The sequence below is a fragment of the Cimex lectularius genome, unplaced genomic scaffold, assembly GCF_000648675.2.
Source record: "Cimex lectularius strain Harlan isolate CLEC.00 unplaced genomic scaffold, Clec_2.1 scaffold198, whole genome shotgun sequence".
In the NCBI taxonomy this organism is placed as follows: domain Eukaryota; kingdom Metazoa; phylum Arthropoda; class Insecta; order Hemiptera; family Cimicidae; genus Cimex; species Cimex lectularius.
Genome location: NW_019392853.1, coordinates 400,412 through 415,349, shown reverse-complemented (window position 1 = coordinate 415,349; position 14,938 = coordinate 400,412). Strand labels below are relative to the sequence as shown.

Below are 14,938 nucleotides of genomic sequence, written 5' to 3'. Positions count from 1 at the left end.
TATATTTAAAATATGTTAATGATTTATGTAATATTGCTTTATTGTATAGCTATGTTGACAACAGTCTTGTGCTGTTTCTGGATGTCCTTGTTTATTTTAAAAAATCCATAATTGGTTTATTGTGATTAATTATAGTGGTCCAGAAACATTCTGAAAATAAGATTGTCATTAATGTTATATTTTTTTATGTTGTAAGATTTTAGAAGCTATATCCGGCTTCTTGGAGGGCGCAAATATTTCGACTCTTGATAAACGCATAGGTTGCATGCCCTGGAGGTAAAGAAAGGAAATTACATGGTAAACTGGTAATCCTTATTTTTTTAATTGTATTTTTTGTAACAATACTGTGTTTTACTTTTTGCAAACTGTTTCTAATTCGTTGATCATCTCCTGGACTTGGTTCGATTCTAGAGAAATTAGAGGCGGCCGGACCGGTCCCATGTCCAAGCCGGTTATAACCTTCATGGCCATTTTCATCGCCGGTACCCAAGAACCTATAAAAAAAAAAATCAAATTTGTTGAAAATTTACAAAATTGACATTGAGAATACCTTGTTTCGTTATTATCTGAACCCATTCGGATAGTCTATACTGCATCTCGCTCATTTCTCTGAATCTGTCAAGTTTGGCATTGTTGAGAATCTGATCGTGCATGTATGGCCAAAGGTTTAGTGTTGTCGCTATCAGAGAGTCAAATCCTAACACTGAAGCTGCACTAATAAGCTGGAGAAAAACTTCACTTATCGCAATTTCTTTTATAAATATTAATAAAAAATTTGTTTTACTTGATCGGCACCGAGGAAGACCACCATGTCATTGCCCGCTTCTTTAATGCAGCGAGCTCCTTCTTCCAAATCAGTGTCTGTGAATTTTATACCAGCCAAGGTGGGAATTGTGTCCCTTCCTTTCTCCAGAAATTGCGCCATGTCCACTTGACAAATTAAATTCAATTTGAATTAATAAAAAATAAAAAAATAACAACCATAATAATAATTACAGTTTACTCCGGTAAAAGATGGGATATGATAATATAAAAGTGGTGTGTTCGGAGCCCCTTTTGATACATAATAAAGATACTGGATTAAATCAGTGATCGTCTTTGGCCTGAAAAACAGTTCAGGGAGGCAGAGTATTGCATCGGCTTTCATTTCCTCCGCATGTTTTGCCTTATTCAGATATAATTAATAAATTATTTGTAAATTAATCCAAATAGATGTTACTCACAAGTGCAACGACTTCAACAAGAGAAGCCCCTCCGACCTGGACCATAACGGTCTGCCCTAGCCTTTTGCAAGTGTTCAACCAAACTTCGGCCACTGTCTTCCTTTCCACCAGTGTCATGGATACGCCTTCTCCTGTCGTTCCACCAACTGCAGAGGATTCGATTACACTTTAAATCAGTGTATTACAATTTAAAATTAATTTTGTCAAAAGAGTACCTAAAATCCCTTTAACCCCTGCATCGTGAAGAAACTTGGCATAAGGTTCAATTATATCAAAGTTGATTTCAAGGCTATAAAGAATAAAAATATTGTTAAATAACAATAACAGGTTTTTTTTAGAAAGTGATCAACTTTAGTGCAACATTACCTGCCAACCAGCAAAGTAATCAGCCTGACATTTCAATTTAAAATTACATAACATGGTTCTGGTAAAACTTTCATCAAAATCAATGAAATATTGTGTTTATTGTAAATTGGATCACGACAATTGTTCATTATTGTTTTATTAAAAGAAATATTTATAAATTGTAAACGTGTTTAATTATTGTGTAAAAATAGATTAATTGAGCCTTTCTTCAACTGGCTTTACTTTAAATACAACATATATTTTAAAAAATTTAAAAATATCTAGCCAGTATTTGTTTATTTAAAAGCCCTTATTTTGGCCACATTATGAACAATAAATGATTGTTGAAAAACATTAAAGCATAAGCAAATAAGAAACTTTACTATACTAGAGAATTTCAAATTACTTTACTAAAGTATTTTGTCTTACAGTAATAAAAAAAATTAAAAAAAAACATGTGTTCAATTTTTTTAAATAAAATAGTTGCAATAAAATTACCTCTGGGTGAACGGTGTGAACACCGGAGCCATGGAACCTCTGAATTTGAAACTCTGCGAAAAAAACGCGATCAGTCAGCACTTAAATTCTGCACATTTACCTGAAACCAATCCAATTTACCAGAACCATTTCACCAGAGAGAAAAGCTTGACAGTGATGTTAGAAATGCAAGAGTAGAACAAAGCTAGCTGATACCCAGGAAGGAGATAAAACCGAATGAACCGTCGATTATGTAACCAAACACTTACATATTTACCCTTTTATCTTGAGACTTTTGTGTGTTCGTTGAATGGGTGAAATGAGACTACTGTACATGTAATTTACCTCAAGGTGTAAACAATAATGATCATATTTTTTTGTTTTTTGTTTTACTTTATTTTATTTCTCTTCTAAAAATCTTAGGGAAAAAAACTTGTCCTTGGACATAGACATTTATAAATAGTTGGAGTGCCCTTGTAAAGTTTATAAATTATTGTATAAATTATATAAAATAAATCTATTTAAAATTATCTGTATTTCTGTGATTATTGAAAAGAAATTGCAAAATTTATTAATTTTCTTCTTCCAATACCCATTGAATGAAAAATAAGCCAGGCTCTTTAAACAATTAGAGTATTTTAAAAAATAGATTTTGATCTTTTAAATTATCTTTTATATATGATTTCATGTGACTACTACCTACAAAAAAGCTTTCCATATGGTTTATTTAATTATTATAAACAACATAGGACCAGTGGTCCCTGCTGGTGATGATTAACATGTTAAAACTTACATGGCTAATGATAAATTAGTTGCAATAATATATAAAATAATAATTGAAATAGAATGGATTTTTGTGTTATTCAAAAATGGAAAACCAAAGGGAAAAAGTATACAGGTTGAGTCATTTTTTGACGCACCATTGGAAAATCAACGCGGGTGCGTTTAAATCTGACTCGAGGCTTATTTCCTTTGATTAATACATTAATTTTAAAAAAAAGTGAGTCAATTTTCGGTGCACCATAGGAAAATCAAGGTTGGTGCGTCTAATAACCCGGCACATTTTATTTTGTTTGTCTCGTACCAAAAAATAGGCGAGTCACTTTTCGACGCACCATTCGTTACAAATTAGTTTTAGTAGGTTGGAAGGAAAATAAAACCAATATTATTAAAACATTATTCAAACACAATGTAAAAATTTAAAAAAAATTCTTCACAAATTAATCTGATTAAGGTTTAAGAGTATTTTTTTCATCCGATCATCGTTTTACGATAGACTAGGCTACTGTGTTGCAGCAAATGGAGGTCTGTTCGAACAATTATTATAATGATTTTGAACATTTTTGATTTGCTAACAAAGGAGATTGTTAAATTTATTTAATTTTTTTACTTTACCAGAAAAAAGGAGATTGTTATATTTATTTAATTTTTTTACTTTACCAGAAAAAAGGAGATTGTTATATTTATTTAATTTTTTTACTTTACCAGAAAAAAATACTCTTAAACCATAATCAAATTAATTTGTGAATAATTTTTTTTTTTTTAATTTTTACATTGTGTTTGAATAATGTTTTATTAATATTGGTTTTGTTTATTTTCCTTCCAACCTACTAAAATTAATTTGTAACGAATGGTGCGTCAAAAAGTGACTTGCCTATTTTTTGGTACGAGACTAACAAAATAAAATGTGCCGAGTCATAATTAGACGCACCAACGTTGATTTTCCTATGGTGCACCGAAAATTGACTCACTTCCTTTTTTTAATGTTAAAATCAAAAGAAATTGGCCTTGAGTCAGATTTAAATGCACCCACATTGTTTTTCAAATGGTGCAGTGAAAATGACTCACCCTGTATATATCATCGATCATCAGTACAGAAAACTGCAAACCTGATGCCAGATGTAATTGCGCAGTGCATTCAAATGCCTCGCACCTCCTTTAATTCATTGGAAATGTTTCCTTGTGTTGTGATGCATCTGTAAAAGTTTGGACTCTATAAATATATTTTCCAAAAATTGCTTTTGTGTTGATTTAATAATTTTAAGTTAAATAAAACACCTCCATTTCTAATACTGAGAATATTCGTAATCGAAAATTTATTTAATGCTTAATATAGAGCAAATAAAAGCATTAGTTAAGCTTGTGAAAAGATTTGATATCTAGGAAATTGAGAAAATTATGTCACAATACTGAAAAAAGGAGCTATAAGTGATTTTTTTAAGTTTAGACAAGAAATAGCTGAAGGCTATGGGTTTGAATCCTGCTCATGACACTAAATTTTTCATCTCAACCAAGACTAGATAAAATATAATTTATTGAAATAATTAAATAGGTCAATTATGACTGCTAATTTTTTTTCTTTTTATTGGCCTCACGAACATATTAGCCAAGAAAGACTTGTGTGTATTTGACAATGCATTGTATTAATGGGGGAAAGGTATCATGAAAAAAGGGCGACGGGAAACGGTGAGAATAGAACCCATGACTGCTGGGTCTACGAGCCAAGTCTTACCACGCTAACCACTCTGCTACCGTGGTCCCCCCCCATTACATATTACGAATAAGAAATAGGGTGTATCATAAGAAAGTGAAGAACATACACAATTGAATGAATTGACCAGAAGAGCAGTGCATATAAAATAAAATGATCACCTAAAATATGGTAATTTGAACAGTTAAGAGAAGTTTAGATGTTGTTTATGAATGGTGAAAATAACAAAGGACCAAGTATGGAGCCCTGAGTAGCACCTTTTGATAAAGGGGGAAAAGAGGACATGTCTATACTACAACCGTATATTCGTTTTCAACAACAATCAACTTGAAAGAGTGTTTATATTTCTTTATTGATCGTCTTCTGAAGGTTGATACAGTTTTACTATATTTAATCTCTATCGTTGGCTCCTGAAAGTCTTTATGCAGCTGCTAAATAACAAAATGATATAAATATACGACTGTGAATCAACAGCCATGCATTAGGATTTAATTGTGGAAGACCAAAAATGTTATTAATTTAGTGAGGACAGAAAATCTGAGATTCATGTGTTACTGAGGTTTAAGAAACAATTTACTTGTTTGGCATGGGATACAAATTTCCTGTTATGGCAAGCATCCTTTTTTTTTTAATTAATTTATTTATTGATGAAAGTTTCATGATGATAATTGGTAGACAAAGTTTACAGACCATCTATTTTTTTAATCTAATCCTAAGGGTTAAAAAATTAATTGAATAATTAATTTCAATTTTTGAAAATATATTTAATGATTTAAAAAAATATTTAAAATAATAAATTTCTCATTAATTTTTAAAGTATAATAACAATAAAAGAGACAAAATAAATATAGACTACAGACCATCTATTTCTTAAATCAAAAATACCCCAGGGGTTAACAATTACCTTAATAATTGAAATCATGTTTGGAAAATATAATTAAACCAAAAATGTATTTTTAACAGTTAGGAGAAGCTTGGATGTCATTTATGAACAGTGAAAACAATGACAGGCCCAGGATGGACCCCTGAGGAACACTTATTGATAAGAGGAGAAAATGTCTGAACCATGCCGTTTAGTCATTTTCAATTCGGCTTTATGCATCTTCAACAAAATCGATCAACTTAAAAGAGTAAAAATAAAGCAGTAGTCGAGGTTTTAGCCTTATGTGGCCATCTGCAAGAATATATAAGAATTTTATTTTGAAAGACCAGCAATTTTCTTAATTTATTGTATGTGTGAAAGAGAAATTTGAGATCCATGTGTGAAGAGTTTTTACAAAAGTTTGAAGTTTTTTGTATTTTTTTTTATTGATATTTTTTTAATTTATTCATTTTATCTGGAAGTTCCATGACGAGCAGTGGTCAAAGAAGTCTACAAACTATCTATTTTTAAACATCTAAATAACCCCAACGGTTAAAAATTTAACTTTTTAATTTATTTCAATTTTTGAAAATATATTTAATGATTTTAAAAATATAATAAATAAATTTATAATAATATAAATAAATAACATAATGAAGGACTATAAATACAAAAGGTAAAAAACGAATATACATATTTTGTATTTTTTATTTATTTTATACACGTTAAATTTACAATATTATTATTAAGAAAAATAAATATTCAACTTTATAAATAAATTCATTAATTTTTATTAAATAAAGTTTTTAAGAAATTAGGAACATCGAGGAAGACAGAAATCACAGGCGTCTTCAGCTTAAGGCTGCCTGCCCTGAGTGTACGAGTTGTAACAGCGTAGCCCCTCACAAGGTTGCTGCTGTTTATTTATTAATAGAAGAAAAACCATTAATACAATGTGTCTTTATTTTGAAAAAGGTATTTAATTTACCCGAGGATTTTTGTACAAGTGGTCTACAGGTCCTCCTGGTCCAGCAAGCACCTACATCAACCAGATAAATTTATTTATTCAATATTTATTTTTGTTTATGTTTATACTGACTTCAGGTTCAGCAAGGTCATAAGTTGGTCCACCCGGTCCTCTCGCTGGGGCATTCCTGTATTTTTCACAGCAGTATTTTTTACCAACATCACAGCTTCCCTGTATTAAAAAAAAGTGGAAATTAATATTTCTAAGATTAATTTGAAATGTATGTGAACGTACAAAAACAATCCCGGGCGATTTACAGTTGAAAGAGTGTGTGCATTTGCATTTATCGAATTTCGTTGGATCAGTAGATTCTGCTCTGTTTGCTGGTGGTGAAGGTGTTCTGTCTGGGAATGGCTTGGATGGCACATAAGGCCTGTTGTGTTCGACAGGTCTGCTTGGAAAATAAGGTCTGCTTGGTTCATACGGTCTACTCGGTTCATAGGGTCTGTTAGACTCATAAGGCCTGTTAGACTCATAAGGCCTGTTAGACTCATAAGGCCTGTTAGACTCATAAGGCCTGTTAGACTCATATGGCCTGTTAGACTCGAAGGGTCTATTGGGCCTATTGAACTCATATGGCCTGTTGGACTCATAGGGCCTGTATGGCCTGTTGTCAGAAGTAAATGAAGGTCGAGGGAAAGGTCTCTCGTTAAATGATGAAGATGGCCTGACGAGTGCTGGAAATTCTTTAGGAGGTGGCCTCACCAAGGGTCGATACACATCATCAGGTACATCAGGATCATAAACCCCATATCTTCCATTATTATCTAGCCTAGAAGAAAAGAAAATGCAGAAATGAACATAGAATATTATATGATTATATTTTCACAGATAAAGAGTAGTGAGGAAAACCTAGATTATGCGGTCATTGAATAATTTACGTACAATTTTTTTATTTATTCCTGTATAAATAGTTTTTTCCGACTGGCGGATTTTCCTAATTGTGTTTCATCGAAACCTTGGAACATTAGCATAAGAATGGTTGCTTCCTTTCCGAACAGTCCGGCGGCCGCTTCCCACCGCGAGCTGACTCACAAAGAGAATGAAATCGTTTTAGCCCGATGAACGTTGTAATTTTCAAATGATATACAATTTAACGCGGAACCGGAGGCGAACCGGCCGGGGGGTGGTCGACAATTAAGAGACAATGTCGTGGCCGGTGGTAAATTGATGGTCCGGCTGATCGAGGGAAGCGTCCAAGGATGGCCGGGTCAGCCCTGAACGGAGGTGATTCAGATCAACCATGCAGAAACATCGAATTAATTGATCCTCTTACTTGGCGAGTTTGACGCTCCTTCCACTTCCCCAGACCCATTTGTCGTCCGCTCCTGAGGTCAACTGCAGAAGAGCGCACGCCAAAATTAAGAATTCTGAAATACAAACAAACAGAAGCAAAATCATAATAGCAGGTATATACTGGTATACAATAAAATGACGTGCATATTTCTTGTTTCTGAAATGATCAAAAACGCCCAAAAAAAATCAAAATAATTTCCCATTTTATAATGAAATTGAAATCATTTCAACATGGTCAAACATGATCATTAGCCATGCTTTTCTCAGCAGTCAAGGTTTTACCAGTACCCGAGTGATAATGTAATGTAATACGGATTCATCGTTTTCTTTGTTACTTATCCCAGCAAACTTCAGTCTTATTTATAAATAATTCGAATGAGAGACGGCGCGAGAACAGGCGGACATCAGACCTCATAATTTTTTTTGATTTTAGAGACAGAGAAAACAGAAAAATGTTCGTTTGTTCTAAACGAAAATGAAAATCTTCGCCGATTCTCGTCCAATCACCACATGCTAAAATTCACCCAAGAACTTACGAAGCATACCACTGATGATGGCTAAAAACCAAAACGCGTTTGACAGACCAAAACAGTGAGGATAGAAGAGGAAAAAATGTCCTGTTTATATACCGATAAACTTTCAAAGTAGCCCGTGCTACTAAAATCAACCGAACCATCACTGATGGCGAGAAAACTAAACATGATCGAAGGCCAAATCAGTGAGGTTAGGTGAGGAACAAAAGGACCAGAAATGGCCAAATGTTTTTATGCTCACACACGTGTGGAAACACACCTCAGAACATACAAAGTTATACGGACTGAAGATGGCGAGTCTGAGAGTCCAAAACAGCGAAGATAGGAGGATTTTTATACTTTTTTCTCTTGCCAAATACACCCAAGAATTTAAATAGTCACATGATGTTACTAAAATGTATAGACATACCACTGATGATGGCGAGAGACTGATGCATGTCTGATAAACAAAAACAGCAAAGAAAGGAAGAACAAAATGTCCGCAAACGAGAGTTAGAAAAAGTTTTAGAATTTTTTTATACCCACATACCTGTGCCAAACATACTCAAGAACGTACAAAATCACATACGTTGTTAGTAAAAAGGGCCGATGCACCACTGAAGATGTCCAATCTGACAGCCAAAAACAGCAAAGATATGAGTATAAAAGATCGGTAATTATCTAATTATCGATTTTTATCATGACAAATACACTCAAGAACTTACAAAACATCCACTGTTGCTAAATGCGACCCATCATTGATGATGACGAGAAACCGAAAAGCGTGTGACAGATCAAATAGGGAGGCCAAAATGACCGTAAACAACAAAATTAATGAAATTTTGCCCACATACCTGTGCCAAACATTCCCAAGAACTTACAAAGTCAAATACTGTTACTAAAATAATACGATGTGCCACTGAAGATGACGAGCTTGATAGTTAAAACAGCAAAAATAGGAACATGAAATATCAGAAATGACCTAATTCTAGATTTTTGTCATACAAAATACACTCGACTTATAAAATCATCCGTTCTTGTTAAAATGAAGCAATCCTCATTGATGATGGTGAGAAACCAAAAAACGTCACAGATGAAAACTGGGAGGGTAGGTGATCAAAAATTGATAAAAACGATGAATTTATAGGTTTTTGTTTGGCCAGCACAAACTGATGCGTGTTACTATAAAATGGGCCGATGCATCACTGACGATGGCGAGAAACAGATAAGCGACTGACAGATCAAAACAGCATTGGTGATGATCAAAAAACTAAAAATCAAGAGATATTTGTTATGAAAAAAATGCAAGAATCTACAAACACTCGTTTCTAAAATGGGCCGATAAGTTACTGAAGATAGTGAGAAACCGAAACGAGTCTGACAAAACAAAACAGGAAAATAGCAGGACCAAAAGAATGTAAATGACTAAATATTTTTGGTTTAGGTGGTTCAGATGTCGTTTAGCCTCGTGTAAACCGATTTCAAAACTGCTTTGTGACTCATTGTATTTTATCCTTGAGAACATGACTTGATGAATATTGAACGACCCGATGTCAACGTACAATAGTCTATAACGAATTTGTAGGTCAGGTGACATTGAAAAATCTGACAAACCTGTCAGAAAATTGAAATTATCTTTTTGTTTAGCAGTTTTTACTGATATTGAATTCCACCGTTTTGTTGAGCCGATGTCGAACTGAACCAAAAGAAAAGGCAAACGCAGAAGAATCAAAATATCCCGTAGGCGTGGATCCTTGACCGGCTGCCTTAAAGAAGTAGGAGGTCAGATGGAAGTCCTTGGTCTGGATTCGCTGTCAAACCGATTCCGACCTGGGTGCAAAGTAACGATCGGTATTTCCCAAAGAAGTAGGTGTCTTATTGCATAAATGATTGCTGGGAGGTGTCCGCCTGAGAAAGGACGTCGTCCAGCCTGCTTTCATAATTAAGACATTCATACCTTCGGAAAACGAGAAAAGACAGAAAGCCAAAATACTATACTAAATAGTTTTTTTTTTTTAAACTTTTCGTAAATTTTTAGTACGGTATAAAATTGAAATATAATCGTGAAAAGTTTTCCTTTTAAATCAATCTCGGGAGAACTGTAATAACTTTAATAAGATTTTGTGAATTGCATTGAGTTTAAATTGACTAAATTTAGACTTTTGAACACGATAGCGGGCAAAGCCCGGTGACTCTTCATGTAATACGACTGGGTCAAGTTTCAGGGACTGCCATTCACAGAAATCTTTTTACGTTCTCCCTTTCTCTTGCTTTTACTTTGTTTACTTTGATTACTACAAATCGTACTCGTGTATTGTAATGTTTTTTTTCTTAATTAATAATGCGTAAATTCAAAATTCTTAGGATCAATCATCGAGCATTTTAAAACTATTATCAGCGAGCAGAACATAAAATTTATAATTATTGAGAATAACTAATTTTAAATTTACTCATTTATTCTCTCTCTCTCTCTCTCTCTCTCTCTCTCTCTCTCTTTCTTTCTCTCTCTCTCACACACACACACTCTGTCTGTATGACTCTCTTTCTCTCTCTCTCTCTCTCTCACTCTCTCACACTCACTCACTCACTCACTCACTCACTCACTCACTCTCTCTCTCTCTATCTATCTATCTATTTCTCTCTTTTAGAAAGAAATTTTATGTTTTATTTTGCAAAGTAAAATTTAATTTTTTTTCTTTTTTTTTTAGTTATTGTTCTGTTATTTTTCGTTCCCCTTCTTGTTAATATGTAAACAGATTATGTAATATTATACAATGACTTGGTCAAAGTGTAAAACCAAGGAATATTTTTGTTTTATCTATTTCTAAAAGATTGAGTAGAGCAATTGTAAAAATAAATCTGTACTTCTCTTTAGATGTAAGAGTGGTCCTGGAGACCTAATCTTGAGCGATTATGTAAATAAAATGATATCAATTAATCAATCTTTCTCTCTCTTTCTTTCTTTCTCTCTCTCACACACACACACTCTGACTGTATGACTCTCTCTCTCTCTCTCTCTCTCTCTCTCTCTCTCTCTCTCTCTCTCTCTCTCAATCAATCAATCAATCAATCAATCAATCAATCAATCAAGCGAAACATTGAATGAACAAATTAACTCTTAAATCCACATAGACGAATTTATTTCTTTATCCTTTGATTTATAGGCAAGAAAGCCCTAAATTTATCGATATGTCAACCCATCTATCTGTAGATAAATGACAAGTTTATTTACTTAACAAAGTACATACTATCTTATAAATTTAAAAACCAAAAATTTTTGTTTTGTGAAATATTAAGTAAAAACTATGTAAAACTTTATTTTCTTGTATTCTACGTGTAAAATAAATTGTAAAGACCCAAATAGTCTGGATAAATTGTATTTATAATCTAAAATGTATAACTCACGTTAAGTAGAAGAAAGGTCCACGAGATCTAATTTTCCGTGATTAAATAAAACGTTCAATCAATCAGTCAATATGTCGTCTACCCATTTGCCAAATTACCTATTTATATAACTGTCTATATACTTATTATATAGTATTGTTAATTGTTATTAATTTATTACATTATTATATATTTACGCATTATATCTTTATCTCAACCTTTCTTTCAATTTATTTCTTTATCCTTTGATTTATAGGCAAGAAAGCCATAAACTTATCGATATGTCAACTCATCTATCTGTAGATAAATCTATTTCACGACGTGTTTATTTACTTATATCTACTTTATCTATTTTATTATATCTACACACCTAACGATCTTCAATTCTGTCAATTTTCTTCTAACCACTGATATAAAGATCTATTTATCGATTTATCAATGTACCAATCTATCTGACAATATGTATATTGGTCGACCTCTTTATTTAATTGTACGTTTGTTTTATTTATGAGTATATTTTTATAATTTTTTTTAATCTACTTTTCTATTACTGGTTTATTTTTGCGTCTATCAGTCCATGTGTCCAGCATGGAAAGGACGCGTCCCGCTTATTTGAAGTGTCATTGCTTGGCTCTCCTTCTTCCAAATTTTATTTCTTTTTTTTAACAGGGCGGTTTTTTCCATTATCATTAGGTAGAAATCTCGTATTGTGTTTCGTTTTGTGTATGCTGATATTGAATGTATTTATTAGCGTGAATGTGTAATGTGAGAGAGAATGGTGGAATATTGAGTCGATTATAAGTGCTCCATTCTTGCGTGTCGTGTACACAATTAATTAATGGCACAAATACACAGAAGACAAACACTTTGAGCCCTGAAGATGATCTCAATAAAGATCGAAACGTTGGTTAAGGTGATTAACGGTCACTAATCACCATACATTTAATTTTATGTTTATTTGTATATCTATGGGTATATTTACATAATTTTTTATCTACCTTCTATTTACTGGTTTATTTTTATATGGGTTAGTCCATGTCCAACATGGAAAGGATGCGTCCCGCTTATTTGAAGAGTGTCATTGCTTGGCTCTCCTTCTTCTGATTTTTATTTATTTATTTATTTTATTTATTTACTTTTTTTAACAGGGCTGGTTTTTTTCCATTATCTTTAAGTAGAAATCTCGTACTTTGTTTCGTTTTGTGTATGTTGATATTGAATGTATTTATTAGCGTGAATGTGTAATGTGAGCGAGAATGGTGGAATATTGAGTCGATTATAAGTCGAGATTATAAGTGCTCCGTTTAATTGAAGGGTGTCATTCCTTTGCTCTATATAACCCGGCATGAGAATCGTGCTTGTGCAGCTTGTATTTGGATTCCCTGATCCGAGTTTTGCAGGAACTTGTTGTTTTATTGTATATAGTATTGTACACATTGAGAGTGAATCTATTTATACGCGTGAATGTGAGAGTAAGAGAGCTCATAGTGGAATACTGAGTCGATCACACTCGATTTGATTAGTTAGATATATAGTATGCATAAAGGTTGACGGAGGCCATGAGATGGCCATACTTTGCGGGCTGAAATGATATAGCAGTTGTCAACCCTGGATCGTAACTTCCTAGATGGGACGGATAAGACCAAGGTCTGATCCCTGGACCGCCAAAACACCGATAATGGGTGATTTTGGTGAGAAGTCATTTCTGTATATATGTGTATGTATTTGCAGAATTGATCTTGATAAATCACCTATCAATCGGTCTACCTTTATACTTACTTAACTTTGAAATATTTATTTTATTTATTCGAGTATGTATCGTTTTGTGTATGTTGATATTGAATGTATTTATTAGCGTGAATGTGTAGTGTGCGCGATCTTATTTATGGTGGAATATTAAGTCGTTTATAAGTCGAGATTATAAGTGCTCTGTTTAATTGAAGGGTGTCATTCCTGTGTCATACCTTTTTTTATAAATTGATAAATCTGATAAAACATGTACACTAGTAAGTTGACACCCTTTATCTCTATCAATTTATTGATATATCTTCGCTTTATTTATATACCTACCGATCTATATATTTGTCCGCCTGTTTATTTTATTGTCATCTATTATTATCTATATTTATTTTTGCCTATTTATTTCATTATTTATGTATCTATTTACCTATCTAAATGTCTTATTTTATTTTTATATATTCAAATCGTGTATTATATTTGTCTGTTTATGTATCTATCAATTGGCTTTTATACATTGATAAAAAAAATAAATATGTGTCCATTCTTTATCCATTTATCTAATGCTTTTATCTATTCATTTTTCTATATATTAATCGGTTTAATTATTTAACTACCTCGTCATAATTTAACTTCTATAACGCACCACGATTCTTTTTAAATAGGATATATTTTAGGTTTGTTTTTTAAATTTGCAACACTGTGTGTATAATAGTATGGTGATGATGATGTGAAGTGATACGGAAAATTGATGCCTTGTTTCGTGCGATGATAAAACCTTTCAGGAAGAATACGCGGAAATTACGCACGCGTTCAGCTCTATGGCCAGAGATACAGACGATCGGTGTATTTTTGTCTTTTCTTACGTATGTAAATTTTGAGAACTTCATTTGGAAAAAAAAACTGTTGTTATAAACCGTTGGAATCCTAGCGTAGCCATGAATCATACCAAAATCTATATTGAAGACTGCCAAAACATTGCATGTGGACAGAACCAGGATGGACAAATGTCGAAGAATATCTTAAGATAGAAAAGTCATCCGGTTTAAATAACGTAGTACACGTTGGAAAACCAAATGAAAATAATTGTAAAATCAATATTCGCTATACCAATGTATATAAATTGATTATTTCTTGGTGAAATAAGGGGACAAAAATTATGGTTAAACCTTGTGAAATGTTTTTACTAATATATTCTTATTAAATTTGAAAGACTGATGCCTGTTTAAAAATTGATTTTTAAAAAAATTACGCTAATTTCCAACCGTCAAGGAATTGAATATTCGCGATATAAAAATAAAAAATTGGTTTGACTTACTCGCTAACATCAGTGAGCAATGTATGAAATGGTCCGTCGACGACTGTGTACGCCACCGGGTGCTGATAGGGTTCAAAAAGGATTCGAAAAGAAGTGGGAGAGGGTCCTGGGCCGGTGGGGGCGAGAAGGCAGTCTTTCGAAGGTTGTCGCAACCCGACATCCCATGTGTACCAGGTGGCTTTCACCGGACGACATCCTCTCCGTACGCCTCCGGTAATTGCCGGTTGCGTTTCCAGAGGCTTTGACGGGGACGGCCTTGTTCCTGG

General features: G+C 33.1%; 2 protein-coding genes across 5 annotated transcripts; both read right to left on the bottom strand.

The window, feature by feature from the left end:
- Window positions 1–15: 15 nt before the first annotated feature.
- Window positions 16–2,493, bottom strand: LOC106669431 (N-acetylneuraminate lyase-like). 4 transcript variants are annotated; one of them, XM_014398910.2, is made up of 10 exons: window positions 2,315–2,493; window positions 2,187–2,254; window positions 2,067–2,119; window positions 1,439–1,512; window positions 1,224–1,369; window positions 997–1,165; window positions 785–930; window positions 551–722; window positions 356–494; window positions 16–270 (listed from the first exon to the last, which is right to left on the bottom strand). In XM_014398910.2, exons 2-10 carry the CDS (start codon window positions 2,193–2,195, stop codon window positions 207–209), a joined length of 972 nt encoding a protein of 323 aa, XP_014254396.1. In that variant the 5' UTR covers window positions 2,196–2,254; window positions 2,315–2,493; the 3' UTR covers window positions 16–206. The 4 variants fall into 4 exon arrangements, with proteins under 4 accessions (XP_014254396.1, XP_014254397.1, XP_014254398.1 ...); XM_014398911.2 differs by having other exon boundaries at window positions 2,323–2,493; XM_014398912.2 differs by having other exon boundaries at window positions 1,224–1,389; window positions 2,187–2,492.
- A 3,645-nt stretch (window positions 2,494–6,138) lies between these two features.
- LOC106669462 lies at window positions 6,139–14,938 on the bottom strand. Its single transcript, XM_014398962.2, has 6 exons — window positions 14,673–14,938; window positions 7,702–7,795; window positions 6,660–7,197; window positions 6,498–6,596; window positions 6,387–6,437; window positions 6,139–6,314 (listed from the first exon to the last, which is right to left on the bottom strand). The coding sequence occupies exons 1-6, from the start codon at window positions 14,830–14,832 to the stop codon at window positions 6,255–6,257; spliced, it is 1,002 nt and encodes a 333-aa protein (XP_014254448.2). The 5' UTR covers window positions 14,833–14,938; the 3' UTR covers window positions 6,139–6,254.